Source organism: Poromitra crassiceps (genome assembly GCF_964638095.1).
Source record: "Poromitra crassiceps genome assembly, chromosome: 12".
In the NCBI taxonomy this organism is placed as follows: Eukaryota; Metazoa; Chordata; class Actinopteri; order Beryciformes; family Melamphaidae; genus Poromitra; species Poromitra crassiceps.
In genome coordinates, this window is record NC_139632.1 from 37,374,703 (window position 1) to 37,401,082 (window position 26,380).

At 43.9% G+C, this 26,380-nt stretch overlaps 1 protein-coding gene across 1 annotated transcript in view; it reads left to right on the forward strand.

Moving 5' to 3' along the window:
• Positions 1–22,422, forward strand: part of LOC310786343 (CMP-N-acetylneuraminate-beta-1,4-galactoside alpha-2,3-sialyltransferase-like) — a gene marked incomplete at both ends in the record, with an annotated part of 38,885 nt that extends 16,463 nt beyond the window's left edge. The window contains 6 exons of the mRNA XM_083647536.1: positions 3,489–3,552; positions 5,492–5,587; positions 6,282–6,468; positions 17,993–18,139; positions 19,469–19,615; positions 22,318–22,422. Coding sequence (XP_083503662.1) covers positions 3,489–3,552; positions 5,492–5,587; positions 6,282–6,468; positions 17,993–18,139; positions 19,469–19,615; positions 22,318–22,422 — 746 coding nt within the window. The remainder of the gene's footprint in view (positions 1–3,488; positions 3,553–5,491; positions 5,588–6,281; positions 6,469–17,992; positions 18,140–19,468; positions 19,616–22,317) is intronic.
• Between the last annotated feature and the right edge of the window lie 3,958 nt (positions 22,423–26,380).

Consider the following 26,380-nt stretch of genomic DNA (forward strand, 5'->3'; position numbering starts at 1 on the left):
AGCGGCGGGGACTGATAATGTTATAATAATATTCTTCATTGTATTTTTAACTCAGTCACTGTTTAGTATTGTGTTGACACTGCTCGCATATTTTTCACATACTGTATATCACAAGGTGAACTTTAAAAAACAACATTGGAAAAATATTTTCTCTAAATCCGCAATTTTTTTTTACGTTTTGGTCCGAGTGAAATGTTCTGTGGTCTCTCCTGTTTCTAAATATGGCTGAGTCGTTTGGTTTGAACAAGTAAAACTATTTTTATAAGCGTTTTCCGAAATGTCTATGAGAAAATGTAATGGCGGATGAAAATCTCTGGTACGCATGCTGAAGCAGGAAGTGACGTTCACTTTGGCTCTCTATTGGGAAGAGATCCAGTCAGAAGAGAAGAAGAAGAGTCATCAGTCATCAGTCAATCAGAACTAATCTCTTTGCGAGTTAGGTAGACTGACTAAAACGAAATCAAAATTTGCTGTCAAAATGACCACTGACACCCGGTGTCTGTCTGGTAGGTTTTTCGGTGAGAAATCCTCTGCTACACAGCAAGTGATGTTTTATGTTATCCCATTTTAAAATGAATGGGTACTGTAGTTACAGTAGCATGAGCAGTGATAGCCACCATGGCTGAACAGACAAAGAAAAGAGTGTCGCCTATACAGAAACAGGGAGGGGAACACTCAGGCAAGCTTAGCTAAAGTAGAGTAAATCCATACTCATACATGATCCTGAAAAGACTATTTGATATAAAATAGTATTAAACATGTTAAAGCTGAACTTCAGGCACTCAGATGTGCGAGCTAAATGGTAGGATGTACAGTATGTGTCTTCAGACTGAGGAGTGGATGTGCTGGCCTTTGCAGAACACTCTTGAATGGAACGTGCTATCACCCATCAGCTACAAAGCCCTCATCTGTTCTCCCAAGTGTACAACCTCCCCTACCCCTGACCACCTCCTCCAAACACCATCACCCTCCACCCTCCCCCCCCCCCCCTGCCCCTCCCTCCTGTTATCTTCCTCTCCTCTGCTCCTCCATACAACCTTGCCCTGAACCGCCACTGTTATTTGTACCTGTTCCCTGTATCTGTTGCCTGTCTCTGTTGCCTGTTGCCTGTATCTGTTGCCTGTTGCCTGTCTCTGTTGCCTGTTGCTTGTCTTTTGTTTCACTGTTAAGCGTCTTTGGGTTTTGAAAAGCGCTATATAAAATAAATGAATTATTATTATTATCTTCCTCCGGTTCTTTTTCCTTTCTCCGTAGACAAGATCACAGGTTGATCTCATTGCTCAAGTGAGATCTGTTGAACCCAGTGTTGCTTAATGTTAAAGTAGTTAAGTCTACGTTTGAGAACATGAACATTATTCTGTCAAAGCAAGAAATAGTCACTTTCTTAAAGCATCATTTTTTCCAACTTGGATCGAGTAATATCGTCAAACAACTACCAGTGTAACCCAGTCGGGCAATTGTGCACCGTCATTCCACGTTCACTAAAACTGCTTGTTTTGCCGCTGGGAGACTCAAACTGTCATTGTAGTGTCTGGCAACATGGAAACGACTCTATACATGACTATTGTTCTCCGGGGGTTTACTGTCGGACAGAGAAAATGTGAGTATGAAGAGGCGAGGAGAGAGAAAGAAGCAGAATTGTCTCAGCAGCACAGCGCTGTTGACGAGAGGGGAAATCCTCCGTGTTGACACAGTGCAAGCTTCCCTGCTCCTCTCGCTCACTCTCTCTCTCTCTCTCTCTCTCTCTCTCTCTCTCTCTCTCCTCGCCTGTTCACGCCCATTTTCTCTGTCCGGAGAATTCATGTATAGAGTCGTGGGTGATGGAGAAAGATGGAGAACATCAAAATAGATCTCACAGGTGATCACATTATTGTCCTGACCATTTTCAAGAGGTGCACGCCTAGCCTTTCCATTCCTAACAGTTGGATCAAGAATTTCACACGTGATACTTGTACCATGGAGTGACAATAAAAATCTTGAATCTTGAATCAACTAGTAGTGCATTTACTTGGAGGAGAAGGACTTATGAGTTGGATGGTCTATCTCAGGGGTTTTCAATGTCTGAGACTGTGGGCCTCCCCCCAGACAACGCTTGGAAAAAGGTGCCCCCCTTGCACAATTCCTGGATGCCTATGGGATCATGATTACGCTATGTTATTTTATCCCACACACTCAACAATTGAGCCAAGATAACCTGATATTGCTGTTTGACATACTTCAGACTACACCAAATACTTGAAAAAAAAAAAAAAGTCTGTTTGAAGGGATTTATTTGTTTCTGACTGGGAAAGTGGGAAAAACAGTCAAATGTAACGTAAATGTAATGTATTTTTTCACTTCCATTCACTGAGCCTGCCCTGAAACAGCTTGGAGCCCCCCTGGGGAGGCCCTGCCTCCCACTTTGAAAACCTCTGGTCTAAAACCACACAAACCGTATTAGAAAATCTAGCCTCTGTGCGTCCTGGTGGCTCACCTGGTAGCACGCGTACGCATCCTTCCCGCGGCCGACGCGGGTTTGAATCCGACCCGAGGTTCTTTGCCGCATGTCATCCCCTCTCTCCCCCCACCCCCCCTGCCTGCCTCCTGTCCTGTCTGAATAAAGGCAAAAATGCCCGAAATAATCTAAAACTAAGGAAAGCTAGCCTCTAAACAACACTTCCGTAACGTTTGTAAGAAATTAACAGTGTTTTTTTTTTTTTATCAAAGCAGTTGAGCAATTGCCATTGTTTATTACTGGAGAGTTCACAGATATCAGAATCAGAATCAGAAGCAGAAAGACTTTAATGATCCCCGGGGGGAAATTGGGACAAGTTACAGTTAGCAGTTAGCGGTTAGCCAAACAGAACAGAGGGGTCGTTAATATTAATGAGCCTTAAAGACACAGTGACAGAAACAGCCTGTTCTTGGTAAGGCTCAGAGAGATGCTGGAAAAGAAACGTGTAAAAATGGACTAGAGTTTGGAATGGAATGGAGTGTTTTTGGTGACACCACACAGACAGCTCGACGCATAAAATAAAACACTGAACGTGTCGAATGTGGGACCTTGAACACCCAGATCGATGACTAAAGAGTCGATAAGGCTTTTATTCCAAAGCTGTGATGTAACCTCTTTCTCAAATGGCTCGCATCAGGCAGAGAATAATGTTGTTTTAAACCCGCACTTCCCTTCATACCCCACCTCCTGCCAATGAGCTGTATACATCTCTCCCTCCCAGGAGGTAGGGGACTATCTGAGCTCTTACCTTCCCTGGCCACCCGTCTTAAATGGTTGTATAACACTGTAACGTGAAGAAGTGTCAGCCCACCCAGCCACTGGCTTCAAGCCCTACAGTACCTCATTTATCACAAGCAGAGTCCACTTGTGCTACGCCGCCCTCATCTACCACCGAGTGATGCTGCTGGCTGGAATGTCTCTCATCTTCAACTGCTTTTTTTTTCTTCTTCTTTTGTCTCTCTCTCTCTGTCTCTCCCTTCTCTCGTCTCCACAGAGAAGATCATAGATATTCTCCTGTCAGCCACAAGCAGCTACGGCCTAGGGGGAGAACTGGACAAGTAAGTTGATGGCAGTCGTCCTTTCAGGTTCTGATCCACGTCACACCGGCCCTTTCTTTGATTTCAGTCTTAATTATCAATTTATTTATTTAAGCTTCACGAGGCAACTGTACTCTCTGGCACCCCCAAGGGGCAATGGGAAATACTAGGGATGGGACGACACACTTATCTCACGATACGATTCGAGGTGCACTATGGGGTTCAGGATTCAATACAACCATGATACCGTGTAAGAAATTATATTTCAGTGACAACAAAGTGTGAGAAAATTATGGTTATTTCTGAGCCACAAATCTTTCTAGTGAAGGCATTGGCATGCCAAAATGTAATCAATAATTTAATAATGCCATTACAAAGTGTAAATGATATAATTTGGATGGAGAGTTTGTGAAATTGTAATTTCCCGCTAGTGATCATTAGCCTGGGAACCTGAGGAATCTGGAAGCTCATGTTTTATTTGCTCTGGCAGATGCGTCTCTGGTCCCCCTCTACTCCTGTTCAGAAAGATTTCTTACCCTGCGAAGCAGCTGGATTCACGCAAGATCATGAGATCACGCGACAAATCCATCTTGCCATGCTCCAATCTTTTGGTTTGAATCCGAACCACCAGTGCTTTGCACCAATCAGCATCCTATGAGGCAGCTACGGGTGGGTTTTAGGCGTGACACCAGCGAGAGCAAGCCTGTGATAGACAGGTTGTTTATCCAATCACCTGCCAGGTATATTTTTGAAAGCATTAGCAGTATGCCAGTAGTGAGAGAGGAAGAGAGAGAAACTCTTCATCTATTGACTTGGCTGAGAGACATCCAGGGAATCCTCAGCAGGCTTCCCGTGCTAATGTGATAAGTCTCAAGTCATTCAGCCTGCCTCGCAACCACAATATCAATTAACTGATCCCAGATCAGCCCGTGCTAATGTGTTAAGTCTCAAGTCATTCAGCCTGCCTCGCAACCACAATATCAATGAACTGATCCCGGATCAGCCCATGCTAATGTGATAAGTCTCAAGTCATTCAGCCTGCCTCGCAACCACAATATCAATGAACTGATCCCGGATCAGCCCATGCTAATGTGATAAGTCTCAAGTCATTCAGCCTGCCTCGCAACCACAATATCAATGAACTGATCCCGGATCAGCCCATGCTAATGTGTTAAGTCTCAAGTCATTCAGCCCGCCTCGCAAACCACAATATCAATGAACCGATCCCGGATCAGCTCATTCAACCCGCCTCGCAAACCACAATATCAATTAACTGATCCCAGATCAGCTCATGCAGTAAGCCTAGCATTTTTCAATTCCACTTTGTCTTTATATGGGCCTTATCGGCTCCACAGACACCGTGCGCTGACCTTATTTCATCAGCTCGCTAAGACAATTAGGAATGTGTTTATTTTTCCACCCAGAATTTAGCAGTCCAGACTAAACAGAGGCCACATGTGAAGTGAATCTGCCAAAACCATATCATACGGCCAGGATATTAACCACAGTGTGACACATCTCCCTTCTGTTCACTTTCACATTTCTGCTGTCATGGCAGCACGGATGTAGTGTATATCAGACAGAGATACACAGAGGTGTGTGTGCACATTGTTATTGCTTATGTAAAATGATATGGGGGGATTTTCCTTCTGAAATGGGACTACTAGAGTCACCTGATTTTCCAGATTGATTGCTGCTATGTGGGTGAAATGTATTTTCTGTAACTGGACTATTTTGAACTTTGCTTGCAGAATGGGACTTTTAGAGCATCTGTGTTTTTGGAATTTTTAATAACAAATGTCAGGTAGTAGCTGTCTTCTAGCCCCTCTTGTGTATACAGTATATGGGTTGTACATGTTTTAGCATACGTTGGGTACATTGCATATTATATGTGAAATCCTATGTTCGTGAGAGGTGAGAAATGAGTTGAGTGAAATCTTGTTTACTTGCTGTGTTGCAGTTTGAGTTGTAAGAGGTGCATCATCATGGGGAATGGAGGGATCCTGGCAAACAGGTCTCTGGGCCAGAGGATTGATGAGTTTGATGTGGTGGCCAGGTAACTTGTGGCAGATGACTAAACTGTGTCTCACACACACATGGTTTATTTTTACGGGGAGAGATGCACCCACACATTTACAGTTGCATATTACAAGGAACCACACTTCTTATTGTTTCATGTGACTTACGTAAGCTACGATCTGCAACTTTTCTCCTTGAGAAAAGGAAATTGAATACTGTATTTTACTGTACTTTGCTTTTAATAGGTGCTTCTAATAACATCTAGGGACGGGCATTGCAAATGAGCTTAGGCTACAAATGTTGTGATACATGACATCAGACATTTCTTGCTAAATGTTATGTGTACTGTATGTGTATCTGTCCCTATGCAAATATACGATAAATGAAATGAAATTGAGGGGAAAAAGTTGCATATTGTCATTTTAACTAGTTTCCCAAATCCTTTACCTTGTATATCCAGGTATATGACAGGGCCTGCACTCTTTCCCTGTTCATACAGTATACATATTCATATATGTATTATATTGTGTATATATAGATAGGTATTCATCTATACAGGTATTCATATATATAGTTTTATCTTATGTGCTTTTGGTGTAACAGCCCAACACGCATGCAAAATCGCAATAGTTGGCTGCTACACTCCCAGCATTTTGCACTGCACAATATGTCATCTCTTCTAATTCGGACACTGCCGTTTTTCTTATCGATTGTGCAACTGTGAGTTGCAGGTTGAACGAGGCCCCAGTGAAAGGTTTTGAGAAAGACGTTGGCTCCAAGACCACCATGCGCATCACCTATCCGGAGGGGGCCATCCAGAAGACAGAGCGATATGAGAGAGAGTCCCTGTTTGTCCTCTCCGCCTTCAAAGGGCTGGACTTCAAGTGGCTCCGGGACATGGTCTTCAACCAGAAGCTGGTAAGACAACTGACACCTTCAGAACAAGAACCATACAAATCCATGTTGAGGGTTGTTTTTAAGAACATTTGGGGACAATAAAGATTTCTAATTCTAATTCTAAGTAACTAATAATTCTAATTCTAATTCTAAACACCTCAGTTATACAGTCACCTCAAATCCATTTGAGCACAAGTGTGATTCATCACCTGAACGTCCACAACCTCTACTCTCATCAACTATGAATGTGCAAAATATGAAGGACAGGTGAATTCAGGTTAATGCATTATCCCTTACTGATTACCCTTATTGAATCTATACTCATCACAAAGCAGGAGATGTAGATAAAGAGAAGCAGATGAGTTGGAGAAGGATTTTGAGGCGACTGAGATGTGGATTGTGGAAAAGGAGCTTCGGTGTACAGTCCAGTTACCTGTCATCTGAAGGCACTTAAACCAGGATCAGCTATGGTTAACCAGCAGATGGCAGTGGGAAGTTAGACATGATAAGCCATGTGCACCTGTTTGTCACACTTAAAGATGCACACTGTTCTGAGTTTAGTGAACAGCTGGACAAGTTATTAGGGCGGCATTCATTCATTTTATTGTGTTGCAAATCTAACTTTGTCTTACACTACATTACTAAATGCCTCCGAAAATGTCTGATTGGAAAAAGAACTGGCTCCTACTGGAGGATTGCAACTATACTAATACTATACTATTATAAAATCCTGGATACATAAAAACATGTTGAGAAAGACTGGATACATAAAAACATTTTGAGAAAGACTGGATACATAAAAACATGTAGAGAAAGACAATTTGCAGCTGGTCAGAGTGTGAGTTGTCCTTGAGAGTTGCTACTTTTATCTGAGTTAGTGAGTTCCTACATTTCTCAGAATGCCTTTGGATATGATTCCCCCCCCCCCCTCCCTCTTCTCCAGAGGGGATGTGAACGTGCTGCTTTCAATCAAAGGTGGGAGTCGGGTAGGATTAGAGAAGCATGGCAGGTCAGGAGGAACTTGGTATTGATTTATCTGACATTATATGGGAAAGGAGTCTGTCTGTGGTATAACTCTCCTCAGTTAATAGCAGACACCAGCTGATCCAATTTAAAGTCGCTCACCGTCTTCACTACTCCAAGCTTAAATTACACAGGATCTTTCCTTCTGTCTCATCACTGTGTGACAGGTGTCAGAGGGCACACTATCTCATGCCTTCTGGTTCTGCCCTTCACTAACGGCATTCTGGGCTAAAATATTTGATTGGTACTCTAAGGCCTACAACATGACCCTACAGCCGGAGGCAGAACTCGCCATCTTTGGCTGCTCGGAGTCCTCTCTGAACTTTCCTACAGCTGTGCAACAATCTCTGGCACTGGGGACAACTGTCGCCAAAAGACTCATTTTGAAGGAATGGAAGTCCTCCTCTTCACCTTCTTTTCAGGTGTGGCTGATGGACACGATCTCTGTTATACAGATGGAAATACTCAGGTTCCTGAGAGCCAACTCACTTGGAAGATTCTTGACCATCTGGGACCCGTTTTTGGGATACTTTGACGAGGCTAAGAATGACATGTGACTGGTGTTTGGGGTAGGGATGTCACGATACTAGAATTTCTACTTCGATACCGATACCCAGGAAAATATCGATACTCGATACCATTTTCGATACCATGCGGCGGGATGACAACACATCAAGAGGCATAAAAAATAAACAAAGACAGATGGACGGACAGATGCACGCTTCTCCATAATCTAGGCCTGATAAAACTCATTAGAAACTTTGACCTTACACAGCAGATTGCACCTGCTCTAGTCATCAGTCTATCAGAACACAGCAGATTACACCTGTTCTAGTCATCAGCCTATCAGAATACTTTGAATTTGTTGAAGCAAAAGATACCCACCAATGACAGGGAGGGAGAAATCAGTGGTATGTTTGATTTTTCATTAAGAGAATGCACTGCTGAATCTGATATTGATACAGTTGCAAATGAGTATTGCATCCGACATCCGTTTCAAATTTTTAGTATTGATACTTATCGATACTTTCGATACCTGTTGCAAATGAGTATTGTATCCATTTAAAAATTTTAGTATTGACTTTTATCGATACTATCGATACTTTTGACAACCCTAGTTTGGGGCGATGGGTGACTCGCCCGGCTGATCTCTCATTGATCCCTTGTGATCCCATGCACAATATCTCTTATGAGCGTATAGACACCTTATGCAGCTAGTAGCAGCACATTGTAATGTATGTCGATAATGTATGTATGTTTTTGTTTGGTTGTTTTTTGTCCCTTTTCTTTCTTTCTTTCTTTCTTTCTTTCTTTCTTTCTTTCTTTCTTTCTTTCTTTCTTTCATTCTTTCTTTCTTTCTGTCTTTCTTTCTGTCTTTCTTTTCTTTTCCTGTGTCTGATCCTGCTTGTTTGTCCTGTACGTATATTGTTCTAAAAATATATATATATTGGGGTGAGGAAGGGGGGGGGGGGGGGGGTATTTGGAGGCATATAAAAGTCTGAAAAGTGTGATCATTGAGCTGTGTGTCATTTGTGTATGAGTGTAGCAATGGAGATTGCGATGGCGTGAGCGAGAGTCATGTGGCTTCATTGCATTCTTGTCTGTTGAGGCTGCTGTCAGTGGTCTCTCTGCCTCTCCTACCATGTGTTTCTCCATGCCTCTTCTACCATGTGTTTCTCCATGCCTCTTCTACCATGTGTTTCTCCATGCCTCTTCTACCATGTGTTTCTCCATGCCTCTTCTACCATGTGTTTCTCCATGCCTCTTCTACCATGTGTTTCTCCATGCCTCTTCTACCATGTGTTTCTCCATGCCTCTTCTACCATGTGTTTCTCCATGCCTCTTCTACCATGTGTTTCTCCATGCCTCTTCTACCATGTGTTTCTCCATGCCTCTTCTACCATGTGTTTCTCCATGCCTCTTCTACCATGTGTTTCTCCATGCCTCTTCTACCATGTGTTTCTCCATGCCTCTTCTACCATGTGTTTCTCCATGCCTCTTCTACCATGTGTTTCTCCATGCCTCTTCTACCATGTGTTTCTCCATGCCTCTTCTACCATGTGTTTCTCCATGCATGGCATTTACCCTTTATGTTTTATCACTGAAACATTTTCTGCTATCAAACTCCCTTGTAGCTGCACTGCACTGTAAATATCTCAATGGGGCATTTTGCCAGTTTCCCATGGGAATAAGAAGGATACAGTAACACCACCAAACAACATGTCCGTTTTGCTGGTCTGTCACCAGTCGATACCAGACAGTACATTGGTGATTCCACCTCCTAAGTAAGCAGCTCATAAAAGCATTTACAATTGCTGTTTTAAACACCTATGAAGTGGGAGTAGTAGTAACAGTGGTTTGTTTCTAATCACTGTCGACACCTTGGCACCTTGTCAGACCACCCTGGTGAGTTTATTTTTTCCAAACGCGACTAATTTAATGTCATCCCTGACCACAGGGAACAATGTTAATGTGTTAGCTCTCCCCGAGCATTTGGTGTATGGCCTAAATGATAAGTTCCCCCTTAAAATGAAAACGCAATCATTATCTACACAGCCACATGCCATGGTGGAAGGCCAGGTGAAGTGTTTTAGTCCACAAAGCATTCGTGCAATTTTCCAGGGAAACAGCACCCCCCCCCCCCCAAAAAAAATCCATAATATAGCCTCCAAAGGTGTCATTAACACCCTGTTTTTAGCTGAAATTTTCACTGTAGTCCGTTCAAGTCAACTTGGCATATCAGGGCTTCTGGAGACTTGGATTATGACAGATGTACTGGAGGCATTTAACTTTTTTTTTTTTTTTTTACTTTTGAAAGTTGATCACCATTCACTTCAATTGTTTAGGAGAAGAATGCTGTAACTCTGTTTCCCTGGAAAACTCCACGAATGTGTTGTGGACTAAAAAAAACTCCACCGGACCTGGGAGTGAGTAGATAATGACTGAATTCATTCAATTCATTCATTCATTTTTGGGTGAACTTATCCTTTAAGGAAGTAAAAAAAAACGATAAAGTTATGTGGTCAGCGGTCAGAGTTGCAGTAGCCCCTCCCCTCAGGTGAGTCGTGTGCCCCTCCCCTCAGGTGAGTCGAGACATTTAATGGACATTTAATGAAAGGACGTAATTGGCTGCTCTTTGTGAATAGATAACCCTAAACCCTTATCTCTTGAAAGAGAAACTGTAACCCGTTGAATTGCCTTACGTGTGTGTGTGTGTGTGTGTGTGTGTGTGCATGCGCGCGTGTGTGTGTGTGCGCACTCCATTCTTGGAGCTAATGTTACCGGGGGCATTTTAAACTCAAGGACATGGCTGCATTCTCTGACATTGTAACGCAGTAACTCTACCCGCAGAAATACAGCTACTGTAAGTCGACTCATAAAGCAGCTTCAAGTTGTGTGTTACCGTGTTAACAGTATGTTGAAACACATGTCAATTAGTTGACAGCAGCTCAGCTCTAGGCCAATAGGAACAGGAAGGGGAGGGGAGAGTTTTCGATGTCAGATGAAACAAATTAGACACAAACAAGCCGGAACGTGAGAGAGGTTGGTTAGACCACAGATGTGGCATCAGGACTAGTGACATATTTACTACATGTTACTGTTGTCATTTCACAGAAAATCCATCATACACTTATGAATATAACAACAAGCACCGTTGCCCGTTAATCAAAATCTAAATCATGATTATATAGGCCAGTGGTTCTCAGACCTTTTCACGTAAAGGACGAGGACCCCTAGACTGAGCACGGACCCCCAATTCTGATAGTTTGTTTTCCCACGTTACCCCAGCTGATAAGATTTGAGCTTTTAGATGTGTTATTACAGAAAGAGTATGAAGCCCACAACCAAAATAGTCATACATTGCTATCATTGTGTTAGTTATGGACGGAGTTATAGTGAAAGCAAATGATTCCCCTTTTTGCTGCGGACGGCCGCCCGCCCTGGAACCCCCTCAAGCAGCCCACTTTGAGAACCCTTTGCTATAGGCCACAAGGTTCTGAGGTTGCCTGTTCCCAGCTCAGATCGGCCTCGTCTCTGTTCTGAGAAGCAGTCGTGGTTCCACACAGCGCTCCAATGGGAATATGACACATTCCTAAAGCCGGAGTCACAGCATACCTGCTTTCTACACCCTCGCCTTCCTGCCAGGAGAGCGTGGGGTCAACCGCTCACGGATCTCCAAGCAGATATGAATAGAGGGATAAAAGCCAGCAACGGGTGTGGAAACTTTTAGCCCGGTTGTGCAGCGTGGTGCAGATGATCTTAGTGGGCTTCTGAGATTGCTTCTCGGGCGAAATAAGTTTTATATGTATGGTTTATTTGAGGACAGATACTATTCATCACCTTATGTTTGAATGCCAATTGCTTCCAATAGTGTGTAGACTTCCTGTGGCAGAGCGTATCTCCACATCCTGCTTCCAGTGAGTCAATAGAGACGAGATCTCTGCGTTGACCAGGTCAAACAGCCGACGTTTTGAACTGGAAGTCGTAACACAACGGGGTCAAGTGGGCGGGGCTACATAAGGTGAATAAAGTCATGGAAAAACATTGCACACCACACCACCCAGTGATTTTTTTTTAAAGTTGCTGATTACCCCTGACTAATAATAAAGATCGTGCAATTGATCTTTTGTTTTACAAGGACCAATAAACCCTGTCATGGATTGGCGACCTGTCCTGAGAGGCTCTACTCCTCTGTGACCCTCAAGAGAGGGTTAACACTACAAAGGCCAAGCCACTGTCAGTTGATGGCTGTTTTTTCATTTTACAATTGAAATATCACAGCTCTTCGGTCTTTCTAGATTTTCCAAATCGCACAACGAGGTTGTTGCAGATATAAACTCTGTTTTTGAAACATGCTATGAAAAAAGTAAAGATTGTTATTATTAAGGCCGCTGTAGGCATGTTTTCTAGGTTCACATTTGAATTCAGCAAAGGTAATGTTGGGCGACGAACATAAATCAGCCAATAATGATAGTGCTATTGCTCTGCTATTTGTCAATTTTGAGGCTCTGGGAGGCATCTGACATTTTCCTTCAAACTTACCGACCTACTCATTTTGGGACCCGTTTCTAGCCTACCTCGACGAGTTTTGGGGCGGTGGGTGACTTGCCCGGTTGATTCCTGTTGGACGCCTTGCGTGGGACGCCATGCGCGACATCTACATAAGCACCCTACATGGATGGTAGCACCACATTATAATAACTCGATATATGTATACTTTTCTTTCTTTTCCTTTCCTGTGTCTGAGCTTGTTCGTTTTTGTTCATATATTGTTCAATAAAAAAAAATACCGACCTCATTTTTAAGGATATAGATTGACTATACATGCAGTCCTGTGACCCTGATTAATGCTGTTGCATCTTTAACATGTTGGTTTTTTAAATTAAAGCTTTGTCATTTGTTCTTCAAGAGCAGCTGAATTTTGTTTCATTCCTTTGCTTCTCATTCATCCATGCACCTTGGACTTATCTGTGAGGTTGCGGCAGATTTTTTTGCTACCTGACACTATTGCACACTTGGTGCGCGGAATCCTTTGACTTCTAGCAGGCATGCCTATCCAACCTCCAACCCCCACGAGACTTCAGCTCCGATGTACGCCAGAAAGCAGTCACTCTGCCAGAGCAGGAAGCCAGGGCCTCACCTCTCCTGTCAGATATGACCGGGGTGGTCCAAGCCCTGGATCAGTTTTCACCTCCAGTGACAGGTGGGGGCAGAGACACACTGACGAGTCACTCAGCCGTGGCAGCCATATTGCTGCATCCCCCTTATTGACATGTTTTATAAAGAGCTATACAGTGTAGCCATATGATATCTCACCTCTGGACTAATCCAGAGTCTTATCGGTACAAAGAAGCATTGATAGAATGTGTTTAGGCATCACGTGCATCGTTGGCTGTGGAAGGCAGTACAGGTGTAACATTTGACACTGCCACAGCAGCAGGCATGCTGGCCGAACAATGATGGTGTCAGAGGGCTTTGATGCTGATGAGTCACAGCAACACTTCAGGATGGGAGATCGAGTGACTTCTCCCAGTCCAGGAGTGCAGACACCAGAGGTGTTGGTGAACACACACACACACACACACACTTGTCAGTGGTTATGAATGAGCCAGGAGTGCAGACACCAGAGGTGTTGGTGAACACACACACACACACACACACACACTTGTCACTGGTTATGAATGAGCCAGGAGTGCAGACACCAGAGGCGTTGGTGAACACACACAGACGTGTCACTGGTTATGAATGAGCCAGGAGTGCAGACACCAGAGGTGTGGTGAACACACACAGACATGTCACTGGTTATGAATGAGCCAGGAGTGCAGACACCAGAGGCGTTGGTGAACACACACACACACACACACACACACACACACACACACACACACACACACTTGTCACTGGTTATGAATGAGCCAGAGTGTTAGCTGGCAGGAGACTGATGGCGCGATAAGGAGAGTGGCGAGGCACAGACTGAGAGCTGGTATTGTGCTGTAAGGACACAAACCACGTCCATCACAGCCAAAGCTCCCCGTTAGAGAATGTGCTACAGGCTCAGATGAGGATTCTTGCACAGCTGGCATCAACAAACGCTGGGATGATGGATATTTATCGTGAGACATTCTGACAATTCTGTTTATTCATGTCAGATCAGATATCATGTTGATCGGATTAATAGATGCATATGGCACTGCTTATCCCAAAGTTTTTGTTTTTTTTGTTTTTTACATTTACATAAAATGCATTGAACTCTTGATCGTGAGCCTTGCGTCATTCAGCAAAAAGAACACATGCAGTGCTAATGTAAGAACACATGAGAACAGTAAAGAACTAGAAGAGCACTCTGTGAGCTTGCTTGTTTGTGGATCCGGATCTGCTCAAAACTTTTAATGGGTTCTTCCTTGGCCCATGCTCCACCCTTCCACCACATCTCATGAATTGACCGGGCCAGTCGTTTTTCTGTAATCCTCCTGACAAACAAACAGACAAACCAAATACAGCAGCAAAAAACTGAACATCCTTGGCGGAGGTAAAAAAAAACACACATAAGAAACAAAATAAAAGCATGATAAAACATCAAAATAACTTCAATACCAATGAATGACCGTACACACGATGTGTAAATACGGTGAATCTACAGCCTCTCAATGAAGGCGGGTGGGATGGGACACTATTGAATTGTGATTCAGGCTGACTGTGCACATGTAAACACGTTCAGTGATGCAATAGATGTGAGAAGTGCCTGTCATGTGATCCTCTGGCCGGGGTGCAGATGGGTTTCCCACAGACTCATGCAGAGGTGTTTGGTTCCCATCTCGGTTAGAGGAGCAAAATGCTCTCCGTCAGACTGGATTACAAGCTGGGCTTTCAGTTAAGTTATTCTTTATTGTCCCTGTGGGGAAATTCATCCTCTGCATTTGACCCATCCTCTACTAGGAACCTTCCTAGAACTAGGAGCAGTGGGCAGCCACAGTGCAGCGCCCAGGGGGACCAACTCCAGTTCTTTTGCCAGTGCCTTGGTCAGAGGGCACTGACAGGAGTATTAACCCTAACATACATGTCTTTGATGGTGGGAGGAAACCCGAGTACCCCGGAGGAAACCCACACGAACATGGGGAGAACATGCAAACTCCACACACAGAAAGGACCTGGGACAGACCGGGGGTTCGAACCCGCAACCTTCTTGCTGTGAGGCAACAGTGCTACCTAACCACCAAGGACCACAATGGAAATAAGCCTTTGGGCTTTATTGTGTTTTTATCCTTTTGGTGATTTTTGTATCTGGGGCTTCTCTGAGGCCACTTGTATTTTATTTAAATTATCAATAAAGAATTTCAATCAATCAATCAACCACCATGCCATCCCAGTTAGGAGCTCACAGCCTAACGTGGAGCAGGGCGACAGCGCTATGCTAGTTAGCTAATAGCTCATGCCGGCGCTGTTTGGTTTGTCTCTGCCACCGTGCTCCGGCATACCTGAGCGCCGGCCGCGTCTCAGCGGCAGGTATCCCGGTAACTGTTCATACAGAGTCATCAGGATCGCTGGGCAGGCCACTGCTAATTAGCCTAATGGCCCCAGGTGTATTGATACAGGGGCTTCCTTTCCTGGCAGGCTTTGTTTGCTCCTCTTGTTTTTCATCAGTGTTTTGAATGCTGTTGACCTCTCCCCTCCATGCCTCATCTCAGGGTATTGCTTTCACTGGGCTGTTTAAGCGCCATCACATTTTCCACTCCTCTCCATCCTACGGCCCACCATGACCACTGAAGGGGTTGCATCTTGTTGGTAGCAGGCATAACCACTTGAGTAGTCTATTAGGCTATACGCCCCGGCATTGGCCAACTATTTCAGTCGGAGTCGGAGCAGAATCCCCTTCCACGTCGCTACGTGAAACAACACCCTCTGAGCTAGGAGCCTACCCGCCGAAAACATCAAGTTTTCCATACAAGAATCTGCTGAAGGTCGTTGGACCGAAACGTTATTCTTTTGTTGAATAAACCTTTTTTGTTTTTGCAAGTGGAGACAGTGTGCGGGAGTTCTCTCTTCTTTGGATGCAGTGGGGTTTTCCCTTCTCCTGTCCACTTTAGGTGTGCAGAAGTGTTGCTCCTTCAAGTTTTCCACACTCAACATACATGTTTTACTGTGTGTTATGTGGCCTTTTCTTTTGTGAGGATTTAGCAATTTGGTTCCACCTAAACGAATCTCTACCCCAAAAAATCTATAGGTAGCATTACTTACCGGTACTACATAAGTGAGGACAAGACACTGTTACCAAATTAGCTAGGACAACGACAACACATTTTCATCTGGAAGTTTAGTTAGCTTACTAGGTAGCTTACTAACTAGCTACCTAGTGTTTCAACTTTTTCAATGGTGGAATCTGTGAAATGACAAATGTTTGTATGATGTATCGTGGTTCACAACAGTATGACAGAGCGGTCTGGACTAGCTCTTTCATCTAACGTTAGAGTTTTCCACCCTGAGTATAAATGACAAACTAGAATAAGGTCAATTGACCTGATTGATTGATTTGTGGGCAATGCAAGAGGCTTTGCTTACATTCATGTAGAGATTGACCAACAAACATAAGCTATGCATTTATACAAATCATGTATTTTTCACTGCTCTGATACTGCCTTTGCTAATGTTGACATAGCTAACGACTGTAGAAAGCGCTAGCACAAAGTAAAGGTTGTTTGTCCCTGCTGTGCGTGTGATTATGGCTCTCACGTAGCATACTGTTTTCATTAGTTCAGCCCATTAGCTTCATGTAGCAGCAAGGCGCTTATGTTGTGCCTCATTACATCACATGTGCTTTTGATATCGGGAGTCCGTCGCACTTTGACACTTCATTATTAGCAGAAAAGCTAAGTGGCAATACTCTCTGGGCAGGCTCTTTGTTATCGGAGTTTGACCACCTGGCTTCAATTTTGTGCAAATTAAATTTAATATCTTGTGATTTTTATAGGTCCATGCAGATCACAAAGTAGCAGCAAGCGGTTAAATGGCTGACCTAGCATGTTCGTGTTCAGGGTGAAGCGGTTAGCCTATGGAACATGACAAAGAAACAACAGTAACTTTTAAGAAAGTATGTGTTCAGTGTGGGTAGCGCAGCTATACGGTACTGTATGTAGCTACAACACATCGCTCCTCCTAAGCTACTGAACCTTTTAGCTAGTGTTTTTGTTTGGAGAATGTGTCCCTCAGTGGGATGTTGTTGTGCCAGAAATATAGTTTATAGCCAAGTCACAGGCGGGAGGCGGGTCATGCTAGGGCACGTCCCTGACACCCCTAACAGAGCACTTCAAAGCTACGTGTCACGCGTCACGCGGTCACCTTCTTTATTCCAGCTGTCAAAGGCACACCTGACCAATCTGCACAGGTGACCTCAATTAAATTCACCGAGCAACTGTTTTGCATCAGCTCTCACTCGGCCAGGAGTTGAGGAGTTATGTAGGTTAATGATGGAAAGAGCCGCTGATTCTCTGACTGGCTGGCAGTAGAACGGGGTCTGTCCCTCCCCCCTCGCCTCAGTCGTAAGGTGATTGGTCGACTCCGGTAAAGTCAGCTTTCTTCATCACAAATCAACCATGTTCTTCTGAGAGGCCCATTTCAGGCGACATTTTTTCTACGTACAGCAGCACAAACGGCAAATAGCACTATTTTCACTTTTCATTCAAGATTGCACGACCCGCCTCACACACACACACACAATAAATGTTAGGCTTTCTCATTTAATGAAAAAGAGGAAACGGCACAATCTGGCTCAGATGCAAAGATTTAATAAAAAGACGTTTAACGTTTCGGCCTGGTGGCCTTTATCAAGTCAGGCCACCAGGCCAAAACGTTGTCTTTTTATTAAACCTTTGCATTTTGAGCCAGGGTGTGCGGTTTCCTCTTTTTCATTGGATTTTTGCCCTGTCACCAGCACCTCACTGAGGTGTTCGCACTGTGCGTCTTCTTCACTTCGATAAAGGCTTTCTAATTTGTCCCTCTCTCTCTTCCTGGCTGTTTATCTTCTCAGCACAGCACTGACGGTTTCTGGAAGTCGGTGGCCAGGCATGTTCCCAGAGAGCCCAGCGACATACGAATCCTCAACCCCTACTTCATCCAGGAAGCATCCTTCAAGCTGATTGGCTTGCCTCACCACAACGGCCAGATGGGCAGAGGGGTGAGAGAGAGAGAGAGAGAGAGAGAGAGCTGTTGTTTTGCTTCCCTGCCACTGGCAGTCAATCGTGCTTTAAGTATAGCTGAAGAAAAGTAGCATGAACACTCAGCTGTTTTCACACGTAGCATTGAGTTAATTTGCTGGGACTGGGGCCCTAGTAGCCTGTCTGTTTGCATCAGGAGTGCTCTGTCTTAACACACAGCAGATCCTCCAGGTACCCACTCACCAACACACACACAGACATGAGGCAGAAAACAGTGTTACCATTAGGCTGGTACAAATAGGACCAGGCCTCAAATCTCAGGAGCTGTTAAGATGTCCACTGACAGATGAAATCTAAACCCATAAGAAATGACTGTATACTTTGCAAGTGTATTTACATGTACACGCATGTTCTGATTCATAGGTCTTGTCTCGGTGAATCACCCTTTATTGTAATCTATTCATATTTTTGTTTGAATCCCAGAGGTGAGTGGAGGTTGTTGAGGAAGTGCTAGCCTTTCTTATCAGACAGCCAGTAAAATGTTGCTGGCAGGATTAGTTCTGTCACTCAGAGGCCTCCGCTGACTGAGAAGTCTCTCACCGTGAACCTGCTGGCAAACATCCCAGCTGCTGTGTGTCTGTCAAAGTGAGTGTGTGTCAGCCTTCAGCGCGTCAGATAAACCTCACAACTCCATTAGACTCACAGCTGATAACTAGCCCTCATTTCTGAACGTCCAGCTATCTCTAATAGGAAGAGCAAACAGAGAGAAAGCTACCTGTCATGCCATGTTGACGAACCATGTTGTCCCCCGTGAATGATGCAGTCCCCATCTGTCAGTCAGTCAACCTTGTATTTATCTGTAATTATTATAGACAGTGTAATTTTGAAAATCCCTGAATGCAGTGTTGAGATGCATGACTTCCCCAAATGTTGTCCAAATCTGATCAGTCACGTCTGAGATACTGTGTAATAAACAGATTAAGGAGCCAATCCATGTGGTAATGAAATGCTGGAACTCAGGGGTACGTGTTCATTGGGGGGGGATTCAAAGTCTCCATCTCACTGACCTTTAACTCCCTTTCTAATACGATAGATCCCCCTTTTAGGGGGAAAACACAAGCCACTGACCGTTGACTTCAATGTAAATTAGCAGTACCCCAAAAAAAATAACGGAATTGATTTAGTTTATTAATGACCCAAAGACACCATGACACGACAATATATTACAACTCGTCTGGCCATAGAATGCAATAGGATACAATCTATCGTATCCTTTGATTAAACTGTACATCTACATGTTTGTTCCCCATCCACGAGGAGCACATTGCATTGTGTTGTCTGTTTTTCAGAATATCCCGACCCTGGGATCAGTTGCCATCACAATGGCCCTCCATAACTGTGATGAAGTAGCTGTGGCTGGATTTGGCTACAACATGAGCACTCCCCATGCCCCCCTACACTACTACGAGAAGATCAGGATGTCAGCCATCAAAGAGGTAATTAAGGAGCTGATTTGATAAGGCATACAGCAGATGCAAAGAAACAGGTATTGATAATAACATCTATTGATGATGATGATGATACGATGATCCCAGGAATGGGTGCATCAACACACGGTAGAACAGTAGTTCAAATATTTGAAGCAATACATTGTTTTAAAAGATGCACAAACATAGGGAGGAGGGGGGGAAACAATTAAATAATTAAAATGTATTTTTAGCTGCAAAAAAACAAAACATGATTTCTCACAGCCACTTTGGCACGTAGCCAGCTGGCCTCTGGCCAATGTGATTGTTTGACAAAAAGTGTGATGTTTCCATTAGACTGGTGAGGTGTTAGTAGTGTTAGTACAGTAGCATGGGTTTGAGGCTGACCCAAAACACTCTCAGCTATGAATTTCCAGAGTCTTTAGGCTGATGATGAGTCATCCACTCCATCCACAGGTCAGCTGATGTCCTCGTGTTTCTTGCTCTCTACCCTTAAGAGACGATACACCCACGCAAAATTCACAGCCACTAGTTTGCTCCAACTCTTGTTAGCATTCCAACCAAGCGTCCGCCAACATCCTTTTTGTTTAGTTTTCCACGTTTACGCTGCACAGGAGTTTACTCTGACCTTTCTCCCATTATTTAATATGCCTCTCAGAAATCTGGAAGGAATCTACCAAGTATGCTGACTTGTGTAATTGCGGATTGTGATTGTGTACTAAATCTCAAGTGTAGTCTGAGTGTGTGGGTACAGTTTCTGAGAGCAACGCACCCGCAGGCACTACGTCCAGTGTCCAAGCTGCACCCGCAGGCACTACATCCAGTGTCCAAGCTGCACCCGCAGGCACTACATCCAGTGTCCAAGCTGCACCCGCAGGCACTACATCCAGTGTCCAAGCTGCCATTGATTCATTCCACTGCTTAAGTACACACTATTCTCCCCGCTCATAAATCACTCTCAGCCCAGCGACATCGAGGCAGAGTGGCGAGTCCATCGCTGACATGCAATCCCCCCTCATCCCGTCTCCACAGACTACCTCCTCCCCCTCATCCCGTCTCCACAGACTACCTCCTCCCCCTCATCCCGTCTCCACAGACTACCTCCTCCCCCCTCATCCCGTCTCCACAGACTACCTCCTCCCCCTCATCCCGTCTCCACAGACTACCTCCTCCCCCTCATCCCGTCTCCACAGACTACCTCCTCCCCCTCATCCCGTCTCCACAGACTACCTCCGACTTGTGTTTTCAGCACCCAGCTGTGTCCCATCCCACCACCTTTTTGCATGTACTGTATTAGACAGGATCGTAGATAGACAGGAAAGGTAGGGAGCTCTACCAGCTGGAAATGCATGTGTTTTCTTTTGCCCACCTGGACTGATGTGAGCATTGTTTGCACTCGATGAACGTTCATCATGCCCAAGGCCCTGTAAATGACCGAGCCTGAATCTGCGATTGTGTCGGAAGAAACTAGATTTGAATCACAACTCAGCTGATCCGTTTTTCAAAATGTGTAATAGCCATCAAGTATCACCCCTGTGTTTTTGGCTTTTGGCATGAAGCAGCATTTTCTAGCACCTTAGAAAGCAATGTGAGTTTCTGTTGCATGGGGAAGTAAAGAGGGAAGAGTGCGCTTTGTCTTTATCTCCCGCTGTCTCCCATCTTTATTCATCTTTGTCCATCAATCTTTAATCCTGTCTTTCTTCCATTCTGTCTCTTTCTTTTCCTTTCCATCGCTCCCTCTCTTCCTCCTGCCCATCAGTTTACTGTCCCTGCAGGCTCTGAACAAGAACCAACTGTGCCTGAGATACTGTAACTGTTCTCCTCAGAATACAGCAGATAATTATCCTCTTGAAAGCTGAATGTTTGTGTCAGTTCCACCCTAAAAGACAATTTGAAGTGGGACCTTTTTCACTCAATAACTCGCACATTCTCAAACGTGTTCATTCTCCAAACCACTGCATTACTGCCATATGAATCATGAGTGTCCAATCAAATCCATTTCTGAATACTCATAGATCCACGTTATCGTGTCGGTGAACAAGCGCCGGTGTGCGAGAGTATGCCAAATCACCAGTTCACATGAGTTGTGATTCGTAAACCAGAGAAAACATGAGTGACTGGATTGATTGGGGGGTGGGGAACACAACAAAACGCTGGAATGAACATTCAGGCATTTACCAACGATCAAAGGGGCTGGTTCCATGAGTGTTCTTAACGATCAGAGGGGCTGGTCCCCTGAATCCTGCCTGAATCATGAGTGTTCTTCTGAAGCCATTAGAAATCCCAGGAATTTCCAGAAGCGTGCAGTGTCACATTCTCTTCCCTCAAACATTTCTAATTTTCCTGTGGATTGCCTTTAGTTCATGAAGCCTTAAAGACATCTCCCCCCACATTGTTGCTACATGGAGAACAGCCTCTTTTACAGCAACCCCAATGATTTAGCAAACTAGTAGACTACTTTATTACACAAATTAATGATGTGATCATCAAATAATGAAGGACTAATTAAACTAAAATGGTTCCAAAAGTTTGTAATGACAATTAAAGCTACTGCTTTCAGTAAATCATATCTGCACGAACACCGCGCGATTACCGCATCTACCACAAAATGCTGTGGCTCTGCGAGAGAGAACGGTCTTGCCGTGAGCACCGCAGAAACCACAAATTTGCCTTAACTCTCCTCCTGTCTTCTGTCTCTACCCTCTCTACAGTCATGGACTCATAACATATCTAAAGAGAAGGAGTTCCTGATCAAGCTCGTGAAGGCCGGCGTCATCCAGGACCTGACCCGCGGGATCTGCGGCGCGGGATGCTGACAGCCTCCGTGCTGCATCGTATGCCGCGGCGCGCTCTGCTCGGCTCAGACTGCTCCGGCAGCTGATGGGCTGGAAGAACGAAAAACAAGGGTCAGTCGGCCATTTTCCCTCGCCGAGAGCAGCGGGTGACAGTCGTCATGGACAATGCACAGAGTCTGCTTTCCTCTGTCTATATATAACGGTTAATATATCATTTATAAGGACACCCCCAGCCTCAATGGCATATTATTGCAAGCACTTGTATCACAGTATTTAGCTAATGACGGCTAGTTATCATCAATACCCGTCCTTGTTGCAGGCTGCACTTCCGTGGGGGTGCGGTGCCCTCACCCATGTCGGCAGTATTGGGGATCAAACCAGCAACCTTTGGACAAGGCCGCCCGCCTGATCAAGCTGCTATTCTGATCTGCTGCAGACTGATAAGTCAAGCGAAGTGGGTGAAGACGCTTGGTATAAATATTGAGCCTGTGCCAAGAATACCTCCAGAAGAAGTGTCCTTCTGCTCATGCATTTGAATGTAATAATCACCATCAGACGCTTCTTATTTATCTTCTTATTTATTTCCTCTAGTTTCTGTGTGAAACCAGGTGCACGCTACACTCTCCATACACCCTCCTTTCCTCAAAGGAACAGTCAGTCATCTTTTACTGGCTTGTTGCAAAATAACCACAGGGGGGGGTTCGCAAGTGTTGTTGATCAATGGCAGTCACTTTATCGTTTACCTCAATGAGTGCGTTTACATGCATGCTAAAAACCAATCATTATCTGATGTATGTAGTTACCAGATTATTTAAGTGGTCATGTAAACAGCATAGTCCGATATGCTATCAGATAACGGCTGTTATCGCATTACTGTATGAGAAATCCGATAAACACACCTAGCTTTTTGCTGACCCATTTTATTCAGTGCATGGCTCACAATGACCACAGTCACGGATTTTGGGACGCATTCCTGCTATTTACCAACGGGCATGTAAACGCCTAAATCAGAATATTGCCATTACCTCATTATTCCCAGTTATCATATTATTGTGTGCATGTAAAACACACTCAATCCTGCTGAGATTTCAAGCTTTCTATTAAACAAAAAATCAGTTCAGTCTGTCCTCCTTTACTTGGATTTCCTTCCTCTTTTTTACTCAATGCCAAGAAGTGTAGCAACACACCTCAAGAACCCTCTTCATTTATTTGAATGAATCCACTGATGCCTTCTCATTTGAATGTTTTATTGAATCATTTGTCTGTCAGTCAGTCGTGATGAAGGCTGGAATCTCAGGCCCATGCTCATCAATCATAATCATTATCACAATCAATGTACAGCACCTGAGCTTTGTGATTTCATTTACCAAAACTAACTGCATAGACCCTTTTCACGGGGGCCATTTTGTGTCGAAAAGGCAGAATAAACACAGGTGCAAGCAAAACACTAATGAGGGGTTTCCAACTTCCATGATTGGAATTTGGAAACCCTCATTAGTGTTTTGCTTGCACCTGTGTTTACCCTGCCTTTTCGACACAAAATGGCCCCCGCGAGAAGGGTCTATTGTGACGTTTGTGTGTCTGCGGATGCATTGCTTAATACAAGCTGACCTGCACACGTTCTGCTCATCCCGTCGTCTTTGGTGAACTTCCTGCTGTTCAAATGCTAAAGCCAAAGTATTCATGTATTTATTGTCATGTTAATCTGACCAAAACAAATAAAGCTAAAGATAATGATGCTGTATTTTTAACTCTTGGTCTGTTGTTATTTAACGAGCTGCGTGCAACATGAGAAATGTTTGATGATGAAGAGAAAAATCATCAAATCAAATTTGATTTTATTCTTGTATTATTTTGCACTTATTGTAAAAGGATACATTTGGCAATGTTGTCTGTTACGTACCTGTAGTACTTGGGCCCACAGAGATGAGAAGATCCAGAGTGGGCTGTCAGCTGGCATGACAAGTGGAGAACCTACTGTAACTGTATTGGGACTGTCGCAGGATCAGAAGCAGTGTTTCCACAGATCCCGAGCCAAGCCGTCCTGTGAACATCATCAGATGGTCTCAGCTGTGGCAACATTCTCCAGCCTCAGAGAAGTGCTCCCTGTTTCCTGAGTAGTTAGATATTTATGAGTGGATGGAGGAGGTAAACATGGTGGTTGTGATGAGTCACACTGTGTGCTAGCAGGATATCAGTACTATGGGGAGGAGAGGGATGTTTACAGGTCAACTGTCTCAGGAAAACTGTTGTCAGAAAAACGGCTAACACCTTAAAGGAACACTCCGCAGATTTTCAACCAGCTTTGTATCTTTACAAAATCAGTAGTATATCAGAAAACTAAACCGTTTCGCAGATATTAATTTAGTTTGACTTCAGAGTTGATGAGTGAAGTTGTGGACCAGTGATGTAATTCATGCCCAAATGACAACACTGGTCCACAACTCCACTCAAATCACCTCTCAATTACTGTGTGCAGGGTCAACACACACATGGTTAATAATAATAATAATAATATAATGATGATTATAATATGAAGAAGAGTTTAAGTCATTTCTTTTTGACTGTCTAGAGATTAAGATCAAACAGTAGAGCAGCGGTTCCCAACCTTTTCCAACTCAGATCTCAAAACTTTTCGCTCACCTCCAACTGCATAAAAAATACTGAGGCCACAGTCACCAACACAGCATCTGAATCATGTTGCAGCATTTTCAGTGTTACACTTTTCAAGGAGCATCAGCAAGTAATTTTTTTATTTTTTTTATTTTGTTATGTTTTTGTTTTTTTACAGTGTAATGATGCCCACTCCACGGAGCACCAGAGGCCCACAGGTTGGGAATTGCTGCAGTATAACTTTTGCACACCGATGTACAAGGTGACAGGTAGGAAAGAGGTTATGTTATGTTGCTATATTATGTTATTATTATGTTATTTTATGTTATGTTCAAGTATACCAAAAACATACAAAACGCACAAAAGGCCAACAATTATTGACACTACCATGCGTAGAAAGTAGAAATACGCTATCCAAACTCAGTTGGAGGCTGAACATTTTTTAAATTTTAGAATGTGGATTTTAAACGCATGAAATAAAGTCTGTCCTTAACAAATGTTTATGGGAGTTGACATTTGTGTCCAGCAGGATAATCTTCAAAGCGAGGACCACTTTTATGACTTTTGAAGCATAAAAGTATTTTTTTAGTGCGATTTTCAAAAGTCATTCAAGTGGTCCTCGTTTGTGCAGATTAACTCCCATAAACTTTGGTTGACCACAGACCTTATGTCATGCATTTAACAGAAAATCCCCATACAAAAATCCCATAGCCTTCTTCCCTTATGAACCAACATGCAGGTGATTTCTGGGTAAGCCTACAAAAATAAGTCATCTCTGGGCTACTCTATGTGGAGCTCTGTCCTTCTATTCAAGCACTGATGATTGTTTCTCTTCTTGTGTGGGTTGCAGCAAATCGTGCTCTATCAGACCAAAACATACTGAGACAACCGGTTTATAAACCAACTAGGACACTTGGAGAGCACAGACCTCCAGCCAAGGCCAATCTTCGTGCTATTATTGCTTGTTCGTGAGGATCAAAATGTAATGGGTTCTTCCTTGGCCCATGCTACATGTACACCCTTCCATGAAATTTCATGGAAATTGGGCCAGTAATTTTTCCGTCATCCTCCTGACAATCAGACAAACAAACAAACGGCACCGAACACATAACCCAGTGTTTCTCAAACTATGGGTCGGGACCCAATTTGGGTCACGGACCCATGGGGGGTGGGTCGCCAACTGGTTGTCATGGCAACTCATTACCTTGTGTTTTTTGTAAGTTTGGATCCCAGGGAGACACAGCATTTATCTTTTGGGTCCCAAGATGAAAACATTTGGGAACCCCTGACAGAACCTCCTTGGTGGAGGTAGCCTAGTGTAAGAATAGTCTGGCAGTAGGAACACAGAACCTCCTTGCCAGAAGTA